Source organism: Thalassophryne amazonica, chromosome 12 (assembly GCF_902500255.1).
Source record: "Thalassophryne amazonica chromosome 12, fThaAma1.1, whole genome shotgun sequence".
NCBI lineage: Eukaryota > Metazoa > Chordata > Actinopteri > Batrachoidiformes > Batrachoididae > Thalassophryne > Thalassophryne amazonica.
Genome location: NC_047114.1, coordinates 46,939,642 through 46,960,267, shown reverse-complemented (window position 1 = coordinate 46,960,267; position 20,626 = coordinate 46,939,642). Strand labels below are relative to the sequence as shown.

The following is a 20,626-nucleotide window of genomic DNA, read 5'->3' as shown; positions in this document are numbered from 1 at the left end:
AACACTCACAAATACAGACATATAAAGTTTACACAGAATTATACACCAGATCCAATTAAACTTTACATTTTCTTCTTTTGGTTGTACCTGTTCGGGTTCGCCATGGCAGATCGTCGGTCTCCATCTCACCCTGTCCTCTGAATCTTCCTCTGTCACTCCAACCACCTGTATGTCCTCCCTCACCACATCCATAAACCTCCTTTGGCCTCCCTCTTCTCTTCCTCAGCATCCTTCTCCCTATATATGCTGGGTCCCTCCTCTACATACAAGTATCTCCAAACCATCTCAATCTCATTTCTGACTTTGTATCCAAGCTGTCTGTCCCCTTCTCTCCAGAGCATATCTCCACCTCTCCAGGCTAATCTCAACCTCCTCTCTACTCTTACTGGAGATCACAATGTCCTCTGCAAACATTATAGCCCATGGAGACTGCTGTCTGATCATGTCCATCACCACCATAAACAAGACAGGGTTCAGAACTGATCCTTGATGTAATCCTACCTCCACGTTGAATGAATCTGTCATTCCTACTGCACATTTCACTGCTTTCACACTGTCCTTGTACATATCCTCCAACACCCTCTCATACATCCCTGCCACTCCACGCATCATCATACCACAACTCTTCTCTTGGCACCCTGTTTTAAGCATTCTCAAAATTCACAAACACACAATCCAACTGCACAGGGAGTCACCAGGTATACTACATTATCAGCATTAAGCAACAGGAAAGCAGAAGAAATACTAAAGCCTGGTTCACACGGCAAGATTTTCAAACTGTCTATAGGTTTCCAAAACCCGAGAGACCACACACATGGAGATAAAAATCATAGATCTAACAGGTTTGGTTGCACAGTGTGTGGTGTTCAGCCACATGGCGAAGTCAACACACCACACATGAACAGATTTCACAAACGAACATTCCCTGGTCAGACAGGAAATCTCATAAAATCTCTCAAGATTTAATGTGACTTCACAGTAAGTAAGCGGAGATAGTTTGTGGACTATTTACAACAGAGGGAAAAAAAATGATACAAAAAGAAAAAGAAAAGGTGTTCTTTAAAGGAGTGGAGACAGCGCAACCACCGGACTTTCTGGTAAGTCAGAACAGCTGTTTTGATTTTAGATTTCACTCCATGCGTCCATCACCTCCCTTTCTGATTGGCTGCACGTCACATTCAGCAGGCTGCGTGCTCGTTAGTGGTCAGAGGACACAGCACACGCTGCGATATCGGACCAAGACAATCCAACATGTTGGATATCCCTGATTTGCGATTGGAGCGCTCCTAACGTCCTTCCAAGCAGTTCAGAGCACTCTTAACATACCACACACAGCAGGAATATCTGACAAGATTATCTTTAGTATCACGATAATCGGGGCATCCTTAAGATTGTCTGAAGGGGAAGATTAGGTCTGATATCGGCCTAATTATCTTGCCGGTGTGAAACCAGGCAGAAGGGCGATCGCCAGGCACTAGCCCTAAGTTTCACCAACAGACCCAGACTTAAGACGAGGCCAAGACCTGCTTTGTTTACTAATAAAATGAATTTAAAAGGTTAGGAAGAATAGTACCATACTATGCCAGTATGCTAGCCATACGAAAGGGAAAATAAATGCATCTTAAGTCTGGACTTGAAAGTCTCTACAGAATGTGACTGTTTTATTGACACAGGGAGATCATTACACAAAACAGGGGCAATTTGAACCAATTGGAGCGCCCTAATGCTGAACCGTGGTAAACCAGAAAATAGAACATTACAGTAGTCCAATCTAGAAAAAACAAATGCATGAATCAGGGTCTCAGCATCAGCCATAAACAGGATGGGAACGAATCTTCGCAGGTGGAAGAAAGCAGTCCTCGTAAGATCCTAATGTGTGGGTCAAGGACAATGTAAGATTAAAAATCACCCCAAGGTTCCTCACTTTGTCAGTGTGATGTATGACACACGAGCCTAGGCTATCATTAGCTGGTCAAATTGATGTTGATGTTTCGCTGGACCAAGAACCATCATTTCAGTCTTGTCAGAGTTTAAAAGTAGGAAATTGCTAGATATCTAGCTTTTCACTGATGCAAGGAAATCCTCTAAGGATTTTATATGGATGAGATTACCATTTGGTGCTATATAAATAAATAGAACTTTCTTCTACTCAGCTCCATCATCACCACTCTGCCAGATCATCATCTCGGTAATTCCAGCTTTTCTAATCCTGACCATGGCGCTGCTTCAGCCAGTTCTGACCTTGCTTGTAATCCAGACTCTTTGGATCTTCTCCCTGCTCTGGACCAGCATCCGCCTCAGGCAATCTGGTCCATAGACACACATATCTGGCCAGCACCCTCCCTCTGGGACTTCTCTATCACCAACTTTTTTACTTGTGTGAAGCGCCTTGAGGCAACTTTGTTGTGATTTGGTGCTATATGAATGAAATAAATTGAACTGAATTAAACCGAACTTTTAAATAAACTCTGTTACCTGATTTTGCTGCTTTGTTTGTGTTTGCATTGTAGTTAACTTGAGGGGATTGCACAAAAGCAGAACTTAGAAATCTCCGATGAAGGCCAAAGCCACAGTTGACCTAGCATGGACCACAATTCTGGCTTTATACACTGCACTAAGGCCAATCCATGATGAGCTAGTGTGACTTATTTAAACCACGTTTATATAATGTGGAAAAAACACATTCATGGCTGTCTTTAAAAGACATTATGTGTCAATCACAGCTTTCCAGATTTGGCAAAGGAAAATATGCATGACCCATACTTTACACCAGCACAACGCTATTTATGGAGGCTTATGAAATACTGTGGCAGTAATGAAAGAAAGAGAACATGTGGCAGACAATAGCGGACCACATGAATGTGTAAGGCCAAAAACTAACCTGCACATTTGAAGGCAAAACCTAATTTGCCATAATTAACAGTTTCCCATGACCAATAATTGAATAAGTATGTTTGAAAATAAAAGAATGAATTAACATAGTGAACAAGGAAAACGTTCAATAATTTAAAGTTGAGGAAAGCCTTGATTTATAAATGGTGAAAAAGACAGGATGAAAAGATCACAATCATAGCCCATATCTGCCAATAATTTGCTATTTCACTGTGAAGACATCATATGGGACATCAAAGCGCAAAAAAAAAAAAAAAAACAATGTTCACAATGATAAAACATTAAGAGGGTGGTAATGTGTTTCTGTAGTATTTTCATGTGCACTAAAGAAAGATTAAATGATGAGATGATTTAAAAAAGGCTCATACGTGCATTGGTATTCATTTTGAGTGACACTTGACTGAACCAACAGGAGAAACCAGAATTAACCAAGCCTGCCTGTTAGCCTAATCTCCATAGTGACTTCATTTGTCTTAATTTAATCTGCTTTACAACTAAGTCAGGGCTAAAACAAGCCAGGATAACTAGAAAATCCCCATTTGGCATCACAGAATAAATCTCCATGATGATTTATTGGATTTCCCTAACCTGGTTTTGTACAACCAAGTCAAGGCTAACTTCAGTCAGGATGACTTGAAATCCTGTCTTAATCCTTATCTGGTTTTGTGCAACACCACTCTGCTTAACCTGACATACACTCTCTACCGCCTCATCTAACTCACCTCCAGAAATCTTTATCCTTCATTTCACAACCTACTTTGTGGGGGCATATTGCCCTGATGACATTCTTCACCATCATCATCCGCATTCCTTCAATTATCAATCATCACACCTTATCACCCTCACACTCATTTAACCTGAAACACACTTTTACATTACTTTCTATTAATTATTTGTAAATTAAACGTTAATTTGGCCACTAGATGTCACTGTGGTAACATCTATTGAACATTCCAAAAACCACCCCTTTTTCTGAATCAAGTCTCGTTTGATTCGATCTTCAGAACGTTCCATTTTCAATAAAATAAATGCACCTTGGCTTAATGTATAAAAGAATATATAAATACCTCGTAAAATTAAGCGTTGTCCTGTCCAATGTCGCAATAGGTTTAAAGAAACGCTCCTGCACCAGTGTGTTTTCGAGAGGGCAGCCTCGAAGCTGAACTTTAACCCATTGGGCGTTGCTATGCTGCGTGGCGGCCAAAGGTTGCAGCCGCTGAAGTCAGTGTCCGCCATATTGGCTCACTCAAAACATGTTCTGTGTTTACAGTTGCAAAAGACAAATCGGAGGTGGAGAAGCTGACATCATCTTCAGGGTTGTCTTATCACCTTGATGGCTTTTCTCACTAGTCTCCATCTTGCACAGTCCCTCAGTGTTTGGGAACTACCGCCTCCGGACAGCTATATTATACGTTACCATACTGTTTGTATTCTACATTTTAGGTGGGCGATACTGGGAATTTTGGTATTGATCTGATACCAAGTAAATACAGGCCCAGTATCACCGATATCAATACTGATACCAATACTTTTTCATATTTAAGCTTCATAGATCCAAAGAATCCAAAAGACCTAGGATAGAATTTCACCAAACATTGTACGTGACAACAAAATAACTTTATTATCACAATCAACATTTTTGTTTAAAAAAAATATCACTCAACACAACTAAAACAAAATCTCCTGAGTAGAGAGCTGACAAACCACAATACAAAGGTGTGCTGCTCCGTGTTGTGTGACACAGCGCAGCACTGCTCTTACAGACAGAGAGTAGACTTTGATGAATCTGCATGCGCAGCAGTCAGTGTGTGCGGGAGTAGAAAAAAAAGCTTGAGTATCAATTTTTTACACGAGGGATCGTTCAATATCAATACAGCGTTGGTATCGATATATCGATATTAGGACGATCCCGCCCACCTCTATTCTACATAACTGAGGTAAATGAAGTCCACAACATAACAGTGTCCTGTTAAATGTTCATTGCGATTCGCCCCCTGACTTGTCTGAAGACAACTGCATGTAAAAGTGAAGATTTCTAGTCTTATACGAAAGGCTTCTCTTGACTTATGCACATCATCATCATTTTGGCTTTATATTTTTATTTCATATAATTCATGAAATGGAGATTATGTTTACACTGGGAGTTTAAAGAGCATTATTTTACAAATTTTAAGCTGTACGGCCTTTCAAATTTCTCAAAACTAACAAAATTTAGTTTATACGGAATCCAAGTATTATACTGTAAATTTATTCTTGAAACGTGTTGCAAAATTACAGCTCATTTTAATGAAGAGAACGTAGTTATCATGGGAGGAATTCCGTGGTGAATACTGTCTTTTTTCATTTTATCGCCATCGTGCAGACAAAGTAGAGGTGAGACATGTGAGGTTTCAGATTACTTTTGATCTGACCAACTTGCTCATGAGTGTTCGATGTGCATGTAAACATCTGTAATATATCTTGTAAATCACTTCAGAGGTGTAAAAAAAAAAGTTTTTAGGTTTAGCAGTGTTTATTTCTCACTGATTTTTTCCAAATACTCTTAAATGAGAAACATATTAGATTTATACAGAAATAAGCTGTTTCAGAGTGATTTTTCCACCATCTTGGTTTATTTTGTTTGAGCAAGCAACTAGCTGAAGTCACCTTTCTTTACTCTGATTGGTTGTCGCCTTGTTTTTCCAAGCATCCCTTGCACAGATGCCCCCATGTGATCTATGATGTCACTGCCAAATATTGGTTATGGCATCTGATCGCTTGAATTTCTACCCACTAGGGGTCAAAATTCAGACGTTATTTCCAGACAGTGTGAATGTTGATCATATTGGCAATGCAATTTTATGAATCTCTTATTTAAAGGCAAATGAATAAAATTATAGTGGTGCCAAACAAAATTCATTTTTTGTCTTAAATCTTAAAAAAAAAATCTTTAATATAAAAAATCCAGTTTTTTTTTGATGTCATAAAAAATTTTAACGTAAAGGCACAAGGGTGCACAAATGTTTTCACATCACTAAAGAGAGAGTGAGAGAGAGAGAGAGATGTATGCGTATGCATGTAAGTGTGAGACCAAATCAACAATATGGTTCATTCTTAAAAAGAAGTAATGTACTGGCAGAGCACAATTCAGTCAAGAAAGTGATGGGAGATGAGAGGCAGAAAAAGACCTGGAAACTCTGAAGGAAGACCTGAGTGACCCATAGGACTGTCAAGATAAATAAACCCACTTCAAAAGAAGCTGACAGCTGTGATAAAAGACAATTTGCAGAAAAAGCAGACTGATAAGAGGGTAACTGATGAAGAAATTGAAAGTGCTGTTCACCAAGGAAACGTTCAATTACCAAACTGTTAAAAGACAAGATGTATTACACCTTTAAACAAGGAGCTCCAGGTAGCTGCTCCAGCTAATCAAAATGAATGATTAATGAATAAATGTATTCGACACACAAATCAACAATAACTAAAAACTCATTACAAACACTCAACAACAAATCCCACCCGTTATTCATATATATATGAACACACACACAGTCAATTGAATACACCACAAAGACAAGATATTTAATGTTTAAACTGATAACTTTATTGTTTTTGTGCAAATATTTGCTCATTTTGAAATGGATGCCTGAAACATGTTTCAAAAAAGCTGGGACAGTGGTATATTTACCACTGTGTTACATCACCTTTCCTTCTAACAACACTCAATAAGTGTTTGGGAACTGAGGACATTAATTGTGGAGCTTTGTAGGTGGAATTATTTCCCATTCTTGCTTGATGTACACTTCCAACTTCAGTTGTTCAACAGTCCGGGTCTCCGTTGTCATATTTGCGCTTCATAATCGCCACACATTTTCAATGGGCGACAGTCTGGACTGCAGGCAGGCCAGTCTAGTACCTGCACTCTTTTACTATGAAGCCACGCTGTTGTAACACGTGCAGAATGTGGCTTGGTATTGTCCTTGCTGAATAAGCAGGGCGTCCCTGAAAAAGACGTTGCTTGGATGGCAGCATGTGTGCTCCAAAACCTGGATGTACCTTCAGCATTGATGATGCCATCACAGATGTCTAAACTGCCATATTATGGGCACTAACACACCCCCATACCATCACAGATGCTAGCTTTTGAACTTTGCGCTGGATGGATGGAAATACACGCTTCTCCGCGAACATTTCAAATAAGATAAATAAAATGAAAGACATGCCAGCTCAGGTGAGGGGTCGTGGTTCTGGTAGCAGCCGTCTTGCCAATTCTCCAGTAGGACAAGGCAGCACATAAACCAATAAGTGCCAGCCCTCCCACAATAAAACCAAATATAATAAACAGTGGCGGCGCCAGGAAACCTTTGTTGGGGGGGCTGAGGGGGGCTGGGGTAAAAGTTGGAGGGGCTCCACAAAATATCGTCGAAATGAACAATATATCGTAAATTGCTTTATAAATACCAAGGTATATGTTTTAGTCACCCGTGCTCCTCTAAAATGTGGTATCAATGCACACACATCACTTAGAATGATTGCAAGTTCAGTAAACTTGCACATAGGTATAATACTGAATTCATTAAAATGGTGCACAAGACAATGCATGGAATCAACCATACACAAATCATCTATATCAAAGATTTATTGCCAATTTAACACCGAGGTCATAACCATTCGATAAAAGTAAGTAAAAGATACAGCCTGAGAAACTTAGTTGTAAACAATATACAAAAAAGTGATTCTTTATGAAGTTTGTATACAATCTAGCCCAAGTTACGTGTAAGGCAAACAGCCAAAGAACACGTTACTTCAAAACTATGCGCCTGTTCTGGTGGTTGGCAGCAAATTTATCAATGACAGCATCAATGTCCAGCTGTTTTGCCCTCCTCGAGTTAACTGAAATGACAGCAAGGTTGCTGGTACGGTTGTTTCCATTGCTGTTCCTCAAGTATGTCTTGAGAAGCTTCAGACATGAGAAGCTCCTTTCACAAGCTGCTGAGGTGACGGGCAGGGTAACAACAATGCAGACATTCTCAGCGCAAAACTGCAGTTGAGATCCACAAATATGTCAGGTCCGCTGTTCACATTTTGGCAGAATTATTGGGGGGGGGCTGAGGGGGGCTTGGCTCATTATTGGGGGGGGCTTAAGCCCCCCCCAAGTCCCCCCCTTGGCGCCGCCACTGATAATAAATCGTCGACATCTTCCACAAGAGTGGTACCAAGCACGCAACACACCATTTCTCCCAGGCGTCGAGAACATAGCCCGCAGGAGATGCGACCGTCCTTGCCGGAGTCCACAAAAGCGTTAGGGTTCAACAAAATTGCTTAACCCCTTCAAGTCTTGGGCTAAGCAGTTTTGTTGAACATCCTTTATTCAATACTAAACTCTTACTATGTTTAAAATTATTCTTTTATATTGCAGTTTGCGACCTAATTAATTTTGTACAGGTCATTATTGTATATTCCAATCAGTATAGACATGCTAACCATGTATCTTCTTTCGGACCACAATGGAAATGTGTTTTTATACTTTATGTGTTGTTCTCTGTGATTATTTATATGTGCATTTCACATATATGGATTTTTAACCAAACAAAAAACAGCCAAGTTGGTAATATTATTGTATCATTTTATACAATGTTCTTTTTAATAATGAATAAACCAAAATAAATCATGCAGATTCATTCAGGTTGGTACTGATCTTTTACTTTGAGTCCCCGTGCTCACAAAGCTGACACAAATGTAATCCTACAGAATTTGACACCAGTATAATCCCACAGCGTCCTCCTCCCTGGTGTGCACACAGCCAAGCTGTGAGCACATATTAAGGGCAGCTGAAGCCCGCATGTCGTGGCAGCGGGTGCTGAATGAGCTGTTCTTTAGCCTGCTACTCAGTTTTTCTGCTGCTATGTTTATTAGGACAACACGAGCCAGACAGGAGTTGGAAGACGCTGATTTTGAATCATGTGGTCAGTTGTCACGCCAGGCTCACTCTTTCTCTCGGGCTACATGTGACTATGAGGACGTTAACGGCACACTCTAGGAGCTGTAGTAGAGATTGTATGGAGAACCTGCAGTTTGAAAAAACAAAAAGGTTTACCAGTTTTACGTGAAGTCTATGAGAACGGTCAGTGTGTTCATTCAGTGTCGCTGAACCTATCTCAAAGGGGCACTCCTTCACGAAGCATGACTTCACACTGATTGGACGGTGATTCAGAGGCAGGGCAAACTGTGCAGTTCAGCCGAAATTTTGCGAGATAGTGTGACACAAAAAAACGTTCCCTCATCTCTTTTCCTCTTTCTTCTCTGGTGGTAAATGGATAAACTGCCATTGGTGTTTAGTCTCTTAATTAATAATACCCCAGTCTGACTGTCTTTGGTCATTACCTTTAAGAATCATGTGCACTAGAACCTGGCACATGGCTCTTTAGAAAAACAGACTCCATTGGTTAAGAAGTGAGAGGTTTTCTGGTGAGGAAAACTAATATGCTCACAAAGCTGTCTCTCTGAGGATTGGACTTTAAATGTTCTGTTACTGGCCTATAAAGTTGTTCACGGACTGGCCCCTCCCTACCTGGCTGACTTGGTTAAGCCCTACGTACCGGCTCGGCCTTGCATTCACAGGGTGCAGGACTGCTGTGTGTTCCTAAGGTGAATAAAAAGTCTGCGGGTCACAGCCTTTTCTTATCATACCCCGGCTCTGTGGAATGATCTCCCTGCGCAAATACAGCAGTCGGACTCTGTGGAGATTTTTAAGTCTAGATTGAAGATCCATCTTCTTTCACTGTATTATTGTTAGTATTTTGTTACTGTGTGTTTTTTTTATTCTTTTTACTTTTTATGTTTTTATTCTTTTATTGTGCTTTTTAATCTTCTACTTCATTTTGTTCTGCTTTTCAAGTTGTGTTGTGTGAAGCGCCTTGAGGTGACCCCGTCGTGAATTGGCACTATATAAATTAATAAAATTGAATTTGAATTTTGAAGCATCAAAATATGCAGCCAATCATTTATGGGAGCAAGACGTTGAGCACCTTGTTCCTACAGCACCTCACCCTTCTCCATTTCCATCCACCCCTACTCCAGTGTCATAGCCAGTACCATCCTGGTGCTCTTTGCCAGTAAACCCAGAGGGAAGAGAACCACTGTAAAAATATACTCAATATCTTAAAACACGCAACATGCCAACAAATCTGCAAAGTCACCCAAAGGCAGTGCCTACACACTTGAGTTAGTGTTGGATCTTGTCGTTGATATCTGCATTTGAAGACACATATCTGTCCAGGGACAGAAAGCTGGTTGCATCCTCCAAGACCAGTCCATGCAGCCTCACAGGAAGCTTTTGGTTGACCATGTTGGATCTATGCCTTCTTCAGCTTGATGTGAAGACCAAGCTCGATGTTGGCTTCATCAAAGATTTCAAGGATTTCTGAAGATCTTCTTCTGTAAAGGATGACATGCTGTTGTGATCGGTGTACTGGAAGTCCAGGAGCAATGTGGTGGTGATTTTCTTCTTGGTTCTCAGTTGGCTCAAGTTGAGGAGTTTTCCATCCATTTGTACATGTTGTCAATTAATGGTGGCACCTTGTCTTTGATCAGATGGAGGATTGTGGCCATGAAGATGATGAAGAGTGCAGGGGCAATGACACAGTCCTGCTTTACTCCATGATTACATGTTGAAGGCTTCAGTTTTTGTGCCATTCACCAGAATTGTGGTGGACATGTCATAGCCCCAGAATCTTGATGAATTTCTTTGGACAGCCAGTTTTGCTCAGAATTTTCAGTAAGTGTGACAAGCTGGTAAATGCCTTTGTCAAGTAAATGAAGGTGAGGTACAGGAGTTGGTGTTGCACTCTGGAGTTTGCAAGGAATTAAAGCTCTTCACCTTTCCATTTGGGCCAATTTTTTGTTGTCCATAAAGTTTTCGTACATTCTCTGTACCGAATCTCACCACTTTTGTTTTCATTTTTCTATCTCAGAGCTGGTGACCCTCTTGAGGCAGTAATCCAGACAGGTTAAGGTGAAGCAAATTATGTTTACAGAACCTTTTCTAGCCCCCTCCTTATTCAGGGTGGGCAAAATGGATCCTAAATAAAGCTGCTCAATTAGATGCAGCTGCTGAAAAACCCTCCTACTTCTTCCAAGGGTCTGATTACTGAATCACACATCTGCCACTTTTGTGCTGGGTTTGAGCTAAGGGCTTTTGTATTCACAACCCTGCACAATCACTCTTTGCTGATCACCGAAAGACTTGTGGGTGTGCAATGCAGCTTCGAAAATCTGCCTCCGGGATCGATCTGGAGATGCCTGTGTATATGACTGATTAATGTGAAAATGTTGTTGCTTGCCAACACACTCATCCCAGATGATCGGTGTCTGAGGACCTTGTGCAGCCTTCATCTGCATTCACACCCACTGGATCACAAGCCATCACCCCCTTTGGTCTTACGATATTTGAGTGTGAAATAGACACTGACAGGATTCATATGACTAAAATCCTGTCTGACGGGAAGTAGGTACATAATAAATCATTATCAAACAAACTGCCTTCTGACAAGCTGGTAAATTTGGAAAAAACTGGCAACAAAAATCATTTCAACACACATGGTATGGGAATACATGATATTTGCTATTTTACTGACACAAAGTATTTCTTCTTTATTACAGTATACAGTTCGCCTGGAAGGTTGTCACATAATATATAGGCAGAAACTCACCCACGTGTTACTCTTAAAACCGCTGAATACATATTGAATCATTAACTTGGTGTAAATAGATGAGTCAGGGTGTACCACACAACAATTTCAGCAAATCATTCCCAGAAATTTTTTAAATTCAGAATGAAATCCTTCTTCTGTAATAACAGAGGCTTACAATATTGGAATAAATTAACGTGTCAACATTTTATTTTTCAGTGCTTTGGAAAAACCTAGATACAGTATGTACCGTGTAAAAATGCAACGAGGGAAGGACTGAAGTCCCTCCAATCCAGGGAGAATCCCAGACAATTGATGTCTCACTTTAGAAGTCCTGCACTTTAAAAAAAACACTGTCCCACCAAAAATGTAGATTTGAAACCGTTTTTGCAAAACAAGATCCTTTAAGTTCACTGACCAATTGCATACACCTATTTTACATGTATGTGTGTGCTAATGAGATAACCAACACGTGGCATTTTATAAATGAGACTTCTGCACAAGATATATTCCAATTTGATTAAATAAATCTTACTTCCTACTAAATTGTTCTGTGTGTGTGTGTGTGGTGTGTGTGTGTGGTGTGTGTGTGTGTGTGTGTGTGTGTGTGTGTGTGTGTGTGTGTGGGTGTGTGTGTGTGTGTGTGTGTGTGTGTGTGTGTTCAGTGTAAAAAAAATTGTTTGCTCGTCCTCTTACGGGAAGCCAATACCGCCCCTGAATTACCCCACCAGGGTTCAAAAAGGCTGAATAAAAAGCCAGCGAGGACTTCTTAGAGTGTTGACAGAAGGAAAGAAGTGCAATGGCTGGAGGATCACACTTTATTTGGATTTACCTCCTTCTCATCTTTGTCTTGCGAGCCTCGTATAGTGCACATGGTAAGACACAGTAATCCAGCCTCAGCCCCTGGGACCAGACCCACCATCAGATCCATAGTCAGGTTTCAACAAGTGTGACTGATAAGTGTAGAATGAATGGTTTTACAAAATGATATTCAAGGTAATTTTGAATTTTCTGTCTTCTTCATTCAAGTGAAAACTTTAATCAATCATACAAGAACTCTAGAGGTGGTCCAGATCCTTCCACAACTCACAGTGAGTCCACAAATTATTTAAATTTATCAGTATCTGTAACTGGTGCAGTCCTGATACTGACATTTATGGTTTCTGTTGGCCTCAGATAACTCTACCAGGAAAAACTGATCTCAAGAACATAAATATAACCGTATGTAATGTGTATTTCTCATACTTACACCTAAATGTGAGATTATGATTATTGTTTTTGTTGTTGTTATCATTATTATACCATAATCAATATTGGAATTTTAATGCCTGGATGATTGTGAGAATGCTAAATTCATCTTGCTTCTGTATTTTAATAACTGTTTTTCTCCTACAGTCAATTATCAAAACATGTGCTGGTGAGTGAACAGCAATATTATCTATTGCACATCACATGCTATTGCACACACTACAAATACCCATTTTTATAGAGGTGGGTCAATTTACATGAAAATGGACCTTTGGGATGGTTGTTACTCTTGTTGGGTGTTATGTTCAAAGCCAGTTTTCCTAATTTGATACGGCAAAAAGTATTTATCATCCATCAGTACTCATTGAATACAAACTGTTGTGTGGGCCGCTGAAGAGGAGGTACTGCTGGCCCATCACCACCAGATGGTGCCCTGCTTGGAGTGCGGGCTTCAAGCAGGAGAGGGCGTCAGAACTACTGGAGTGACAGCTGTCACACATCATCAACACCAGCTGTCACTCATCAACTACATCCTCCATAAAAGCCGGACTGCAACTCCACCTCCCTGCAGAGAAATCAGCTACCATTCAGGTAATTTTCTCTGCTGTGATTATTCATTGTTGTAAACAGTGGTCTGTGTGCAGCCGTGTTCCTGCGGGGTCTATTGAAGGCTGGATTGGCGGACAGTGAGAGGACGACGGTCTTCGTTTCTCACTCCATCCAGGAAGGAGACCTACAGGAGCTGCACGGGTGATTCTGTATCTGGAGGTGGAGGTTTTCCCTCCTGGAGGACTAAGCACTGTAAGATTGCTGGGTGTGTATTCACACACCCACCACTAACTGTTTCTGTTTCTGCCAGCAGTACCGGGTCTGACTGCTGAAGACAGTGGCCACCTGGGGCGCAGGGCTTGGCGGTTCCGGTGTTCTTCAGATCCGTTGGTGGTGGAAGCTGTGTGGGATCCGGCTCTTCTCTCGCCAGACGTCTTCTATCTTCGAGCCTGCCCACACGTCACCTTGTGTATAATTGACAATCCACAGTATTGTTATTGTCTGTATTTCGTTGTGCGATTCACAACATTAAATTGTTACTTTTGGCTTATCTATTGTCCGTTCATTAACGCCCCCTGTTGTGGGTCCGTGTCACGACACCTTCCCAACACAAACACAAGCTTGAATATCACATCATATAAATACTTCTTTGCAACTTATGATGATTTTCACAAAGCATATTATTCGGTTGACCGGGCTGCTTTCTGGGACATCCTGACAATTTGCAGGATCCCAAGATGTTGCTGGACATCATAGCCACAAGTCCTGTGAGTGCTGGGACAGAATTTCAGAATTTGTTTTCAGGTGAAAACTAGTGTTCATCAGGGATATGTTCTGGTTCCTACATTGTGTAATGCTTGCAGTGACTGGGTGTTGGGTCGGCTTGTGGAAACCAACGGCTTAGGTGCTTTTGCTGACGGGGAAAGGTTTACTGACCTTGACTTCGTAGACAATGCTGTGATCTTTGTGGAATCCATGGATACTCTAATTGCATCACTTGAGAAGCTGAGTGAGGAATTTGAGTGTGTTTGTGATTGACCTGCAACAAGACCAAAACCACGCTTCAGCAACTTCCTGAACTCAGCCATCAGAAGTATGTCTATATGTGATGACAGTGTTGAACTTGTAGAGACATTCACCTGTCTCAGCAGGGACAGGGTTCTTGGTCATTGAGACCAAGAGATGCCTGGGAAGAGCTTACGGAGTCCCAAGGTTACTGGACAGAGGCATTTCATGATGGTGATATCTTTACAGGAAAGCAAAGTTTAAGTCTGTAAGGTCCTGGTACTTCTTGTCTTTATTATACGGTTTTGAGACTTGGACACTAAATGCACGTACTAAGAGGATGACTAGATGTCCTTTAGGGTGGTCCTTATTTTGCAAAGTTTTTAAATTTAATATTCTGCCCCCCCCCCCCCCCCCCCCCCAATAGGTTCCAATTGATGAGAAAACATGCTGTGAAATTTTTGTTGCATAATTAATTTTTTTTAAAGGTAGCTCCATAGCATTGACATTTTGCTATTTTCATGCTATATAATGCTACTAAACTAAAGCTTGAAAATCACCTGTGGAGGCCATCTTGAATTTTTAAGTGAGCACCAGCAGTGATGCCGGTAGTAACGCGTTACTCTAATCTGACCACTTTGTTTTAGTAAACGAGTAATCTAACGCGGTAATCTTTCCAAAATCAGTAATCAGATTAAAGTTACTTCTCCAAGTCACTGTGCGTTACTATTATTTTTCATTGTGGGTCGACAGCAGCATTAAGTTGGTCTGTGGGCAGGCAGGTCGGGGTTCGACTGAACTGCCCACTTTAAGTGAGCTGTGAGCTTTTCATCCACGGTTTTTTGCAGCTGCTCGACTCGTCCTCACCTCTTAAAGCGCGGTGATCAGCACACCTGCACTGAGCTTTACAAAGACATTTTTAAACTTTTTTTCCCTGCTTTATTTAGAATTCTGATCTGAGCTGCTCCGTATCGTCTCGTTAAAAACAGCTGATCCTCCGCGACGCGTCAACAACTAACACTATTTTCCACTCAAATGCACCTAAACTCTCTTTCTGAGGACCACATGATGTGAAAACCCAATAAAACTTTCTTACCTGTAAATCTGGTCACGTTTTCTGCATAAATAAATGTTATCCATTCTTTATGCTCAAACGCCAAAGCAGGGGCGAATCCAGATGGAATGGGGGCGTGGGGCAAGGATGTGCCCCCTCCCCCACAACACCCCTAGATTAAAGGTCCAGTTTTGAAGCCGTTTTTTACTACAACTACTAATATTGCTTATAATAATAATAATTTCGACAAGTAAAATGTTTAGAGAGAATTTAAATGTTAGAAAAATGTTAGAATTTAATCATTACATTTATAAACAATGTAGGTTTGAAATTGCAAGTTTTACTGTTACAGTGCTGTCAACAGTTAAATATGAGGTCAAGAAAGAGGTCTTTATTTTACTTTTATAAAACAAGTATTTATTTTCATTGAAGTCAAGAAAGGGTGACTATAAAGTGAGTTTTGGCAAAACAGGTATCATTGTCATGTTGACGTGGGTTGTTGTCGGCAGCTGGGGAAAGTAACTAAAAAAGTAACTAGTAATCTAACTTAGTTACTTTTACAATTGAGTAATCAGTAAAGTAACTAAGTTACTTTTTCAAGGAGTAATCAGTAATCAGTAATTGGATTACTTTTTCAAAGTAACTGTGGCAACACTGAGCACCAGGAACATTCCTCCAAAACTTCATTTCAAGACTTTGCAAAATAAGGACCACCCTAATGTCCTTGGTAACTGGTCTCTTTGGAGAAGCCTTGGACACTGTAGCGGGAGACTACTATTCCCACAATGCTGTTCGACGGATGTTATATGAACTTCCGGGTATTGAATAAAGACGGCTGGGGTTCCACGAGGTAGAAGAGACTCGGGTGTCCTGTTTGTACACTCAACAAAAATATAAACGCAACACTTTTGGTTTTGCTCCCATTTTGTATGAGATGAACTCAAAGATCTAAAACTTTTTCCACATATACAATATCACCATTTCCCTCAAATATTGTTCACAAACCAGTCTAAATCTGTGATAGTGAGCACTTCTCCTTTGCTGAGATAATCCATCCCACCTCACAGGTGTGCCATATCAAGATGCTGATTAGACACCATGATTAGTGCACAGGTGTGCCTTAGACTGCCCACAATAAAAGGCCACTCTGAAAGGTGCAGTTTTATCACACAGCACGATGCCACAGATGTCGCAAGATTTGAGGGAGCGTGCAATTGGCATGCTGACAGCAGGAATGTCAACCAGAGCTGTTGCTCGTGTATTGAATGTTCATTTCTCTACCATAAGCCGTCTCCAAAGGTGTTTCAGAGAATTTGGCAGTACATCCAACCAGCCTCACAACCGCAGACCACGTGTAACCACACCAGCCCAGGACCTCCACATCCAGCATGTTCACCTCCAAGATCGTCTGAGACCAGCCACTCGGACAGCTGCTGGAACAATCAGTTTGCATAACCAAAGAATTTCTGCACAAACTGTCAGAAACCGTCTCAGGGAAGCTCATCTGCATGCTCGTCGTCCTCATCGGGTCTCGACCTGACTCCAGTTCGTCGTCGTAACCGATTTGAGTGGGCAAATGCTCACATTCGCTGCCGTTTGGCACGTTGGAGAGGTGTTCTCTTCACAGATGATGCGAAGGAGATGTGTTGCACTGCATGAGGCAAATGGTGGTCACACCAGATACTGACTGGTATCCCCCCCCCCCCAATAAAACAAAACTGCACCTTTCAGAGTGGCCTTTTATTGTGGGCAGTCTAAGGCACACCTGTGCACTAATCATGGTGTCTAATCAGCATCTTGATATGGCACACCTGTGAGGTGGGATGGATTATCTCAGCAAAGGAGAAGTGCTCACTATCACAGATTTAGACTGGTTTGTGAACAATATTTGAGGGAAATGGTGATATTGTGTATGTGGAAAAAGTTTTAGATCTTTGAGTTCATCTCATACAAAATGGGAGCAAAACCAAAAGTGTTGCATTTATATTTTTGTTGAGTATACATGGTGTCAGAGAGTGCGAACTGCCTCCACCGTATTTTCGAGTGCAGTACAGTGTAGTTAACTTGCGAAAGTTTTCGTGCAGTCGCAACCCGAAAATGACCTACAGGCAGGCGAAACGCGGCCACGATGGACACCCGCGCTAGCTACGAGGTGGGTGCGCTCTGTTAAGCACGGGCCTACATGTCGGTGGAGGGAGACGTGGTCGGCTCACCGGACCGTTCGGATTCTGGACACGAAGTAGCCAGAGATCCACTCATTACGATGGCAACCACGGTACAAATAACTCCCCCAGAGACATTTGACTTTTCTCATCCTGCTGAATGGCCAAAGTAGATCAGAAGGTTTGAAAGGTTTCGTATTGCAACCGCTCTCGACAATAAGCCTGACGAATATCAGGTCAACTCACTTCTGTACGTGATGGGAGACGCTGCTGACGATGTTTTGGCTGTCTTACCACTGAGTGATGCAGAGAAAAAGAAATATGCAACTGTTAAAGAGGCATTTGAGAAGCATTATGTTGGAAAACATAATGTCATTTTTGAAAGAGCACAGTTTAATTCCAGACGGCAACATGAGGGTGAGAGTGCAGAATCATTCATCACAGCTCTACATAAACTTGCAGAAAACTGTGGATTCGGAGTGCTCAAAGATGAACTTATAAGGGACAGAGTTGTAGTTGGCATAAGAGACAAAAGACTGTCCGAGCAGCTACAAATGGACTCAGAGTTAACTCTTGCTAAAGCCATTCAGAAAGTTAGGCAGAGCGAATCTGTAAAGAAACAACAATTAATACTTCACAGCAGCTCTGCAGAAGGGAAAACACTGAACATGGACAATATAAGGACAAGCATGAAAAGAGGGAAAACACAGACACGGCAGAAGAAAGAACAAAGGCCACCCAAGCTAAGTGATAAGGAACGTGGCCGCTGTGGCCGCAAGAACAAGCACTCATGGAAAGATTGCCCAGCTAGAGAAGTACAGTGCCGAAAATGTTTGAGGAAAGGACATTTTGCTGTAGTTTGTCGCAGTAGTGATGCTGCAAGGGTACGAGAAGTGACGGAAAGTCTAAAAGATACAGACAGTGAGGATTGTGTGTTCCTGGGAGAAGTGGGGACGGTGAGGTCACAGCCCTGGATGCAAAAGGTCAAGTTAAATGGGGAAAACATAGACTTTAAACTTGACACAGGGGCAGATGTTACGTCTATTCCAGAGGGACTATACAGCCCAGATAGGGATGGTAAGCTGCAGAAACCTAAAAAGACACTACTGGGGCCAGGCAGTTACCCACTCAATGTTAAAGGCTGCTTTGGGGCACAACTGGTAGTGAAAGGACACAGTGTATCACAGGAGGTCTACCTTGTGTCTGGTCTAGTTCAGCCACTGTTAAGCAGACCTGCATGTGAGGCTTTAGGCCTCGTGTATAGAGTAAATACAGTCACTGAATCGGAGATAGATTTCAGGGCAGCTTACCCAGATGTGTTTAAGGATTTAGGAATGTTGAAGGAGCCATATCACATTGAGCTAGAGCAGGGAGCCATACCGGTAGCCCTATCCGCCCCGCGACGGATTCCGCTTCCCCTCAGAGATGCAGTGAGAACAGAGCTGCACAGGATGGAAGAGATGGGAGTTATCTCCAAAGTCACTGAGCCTACGGAGTGGTGTTCGGGCATTGTTGTGATCCCCAGACCAGTAAAAAAGCCTCCCAGAATATGTGTGGACCTCACACCCCCTGAATGCAACAGTAAAAAGGGAATGCCATATTCTCCCAGCGTGGCTCAAACACTAGCAAAGATTAAGGATGCTAGAGTGTTCACAAAGCTCGATGCCCGTTCTGGATTTTGGCAAATTCCTCTGCACCCGAGTCAAGGCCGCTCACAACCTTCATCAACGCCTTTTGGAAGGTTTCAGTTCAACCACCTTCCTTTTGGCATAGCGTCGGCACCGGAACATTTCCAAAGGAGAATGTCGCAGATGCTGGAAGATTTTGAAGGGTGATTTGTCATGCCGACGATGTGCTTGTGTACGGCAGAGACAGGCAGGAGCATGACCATAGGTTGGCATTGTGTGCTCCAAACGTTCAGAGGGAAGGTCTCACTCTGAACGAGAAGTGTGAGTTTGCCTAAAAGACGAAATCATCTTTGTGGACACAAAGTTTCAGCAAAAGGCATTGAGGCTGAGCCCAACAAGGTAAAAGCAATTCAACAGCTGCCACAGCCTCAGAATGTGGAAGATGTGTGCCGTCTCTTGGGAATGGCCACTATCTCGCTAAGTTCATGCCACAATTAGCCACAATCACCACACCCTAAAAGACCTACAAAAAGAGAGAAACGAGTGGACGTGGCGAGCCACAGGAGACAAGCGTTTCAGAGACTAAAAGCGATACTAGCTCTCCCGAAGTGCTCGCTCAGTACTCTACTCAGCGGATACAAGCGTTGCAGCTGATGCGTCGCCATAACGGTATTGGAGCTGTTCTTACTCAGAAACAGTCCGACGGCTCGTGGCGACCATTGACATATATCTCAAGAGGACTCACAGACACAGAGAGACGTATGCGCAGATAGAAAAGGAGGCGCTTGCTGCGACATGGGCATGTGAGAGACTTTCATCTTATCTCAGGGGATTGCAGTTCACCCTGATCACAGAGCACAACCCCTAGTTCCCCTCCTGAGCACAAGAGGCCATGGATGACCTACCTCCACGCATTCTGAGATTCCCGCCTCAGACTACTGCATTTTTCTTTAACATTGTTCATGTTCCAGGGAAGAACCTTGTCACCGCTGATGCCCTGTCCCGAGCACCACTGGAGGGCCCGCCCTCCTCCAGGAGACCTTCAGCTGGAAAAGGAAGTGGACGTCTTTGTGGACTGTGTTGTATCCCAGCTTCCAGCCACAGACAAAAGGCTAGAGGACATTAAACTAGCACAAGGTAAAGATGAACTGTGCAAAAAGGTGGTAAATCACTGTTTTTCAGGATGGCCAGAAAGTGTAAACTAGATCCAGAGTTAAGGGATTACTGGCAATACAGAATGGACTTAATGTAGCACAGGATCTTCTCATGAAAGGAGAGAGACTGTGATACCACCTCCTCTGCGAGCGGAGGTTTTGGCATGTCTCCATGAGGCCACCAGGGCATTTCAAAGTGCAGGGCTAGAGCTAAAGAGGCTGTTGTGGTGGCCGGGCATCTCAACTCAAATACAACAGGTGGTAG

At 42.2% G+C, this 20,626-nt stretch overlaps 2 protein-coding genes across 2 annotated transcripts in view; one reads left to right on the top strand and one right to left on the bottom strand.

Annotated features, from left to right (window-relative positions):
* dhrs1 (dehydrogenase/reductase (SDR family) member 1) overlaps positions 1-4,041 on the bottom strand; it is a 34,447-nt gene extending 30,406 nt beyond the window's left edge. The window contains exon 1 of the mRNA XM_034182470.1: positions 3,960-4,041. The gene's annotated coding sequence lies outside the window, so the exon portion shown is untranslated. The remainder of the gene's footprint in view (positions 1-3,959) is intronic.
* Positions 4,042-17,599: 13,558 nt separating this feature from the next.
* The window catches only part of si:ch211-14a17.10 (golgin subfamily A member 3), a 46,371-nt gene continuing 43,344 nt past the window's right edge, over positions 17,600-20,626 (top strand). Inside the window, exons 1-3 of the mRNA XM_034182571.1 lie at positions 17,600-17,692; positions 17,753-19,357; positions 20,179-20,344. Coding sequence (XP_034038462.1) covers positions 17,600-17,692; positions 17,753-19,357; positions 20,179-20,344 — 1,864 coding nt within the window. The remainder of the gene's footprint in view (positions 17,693-17,752; positions 19,358-20,178; positions 20,345-20,626) is intronic.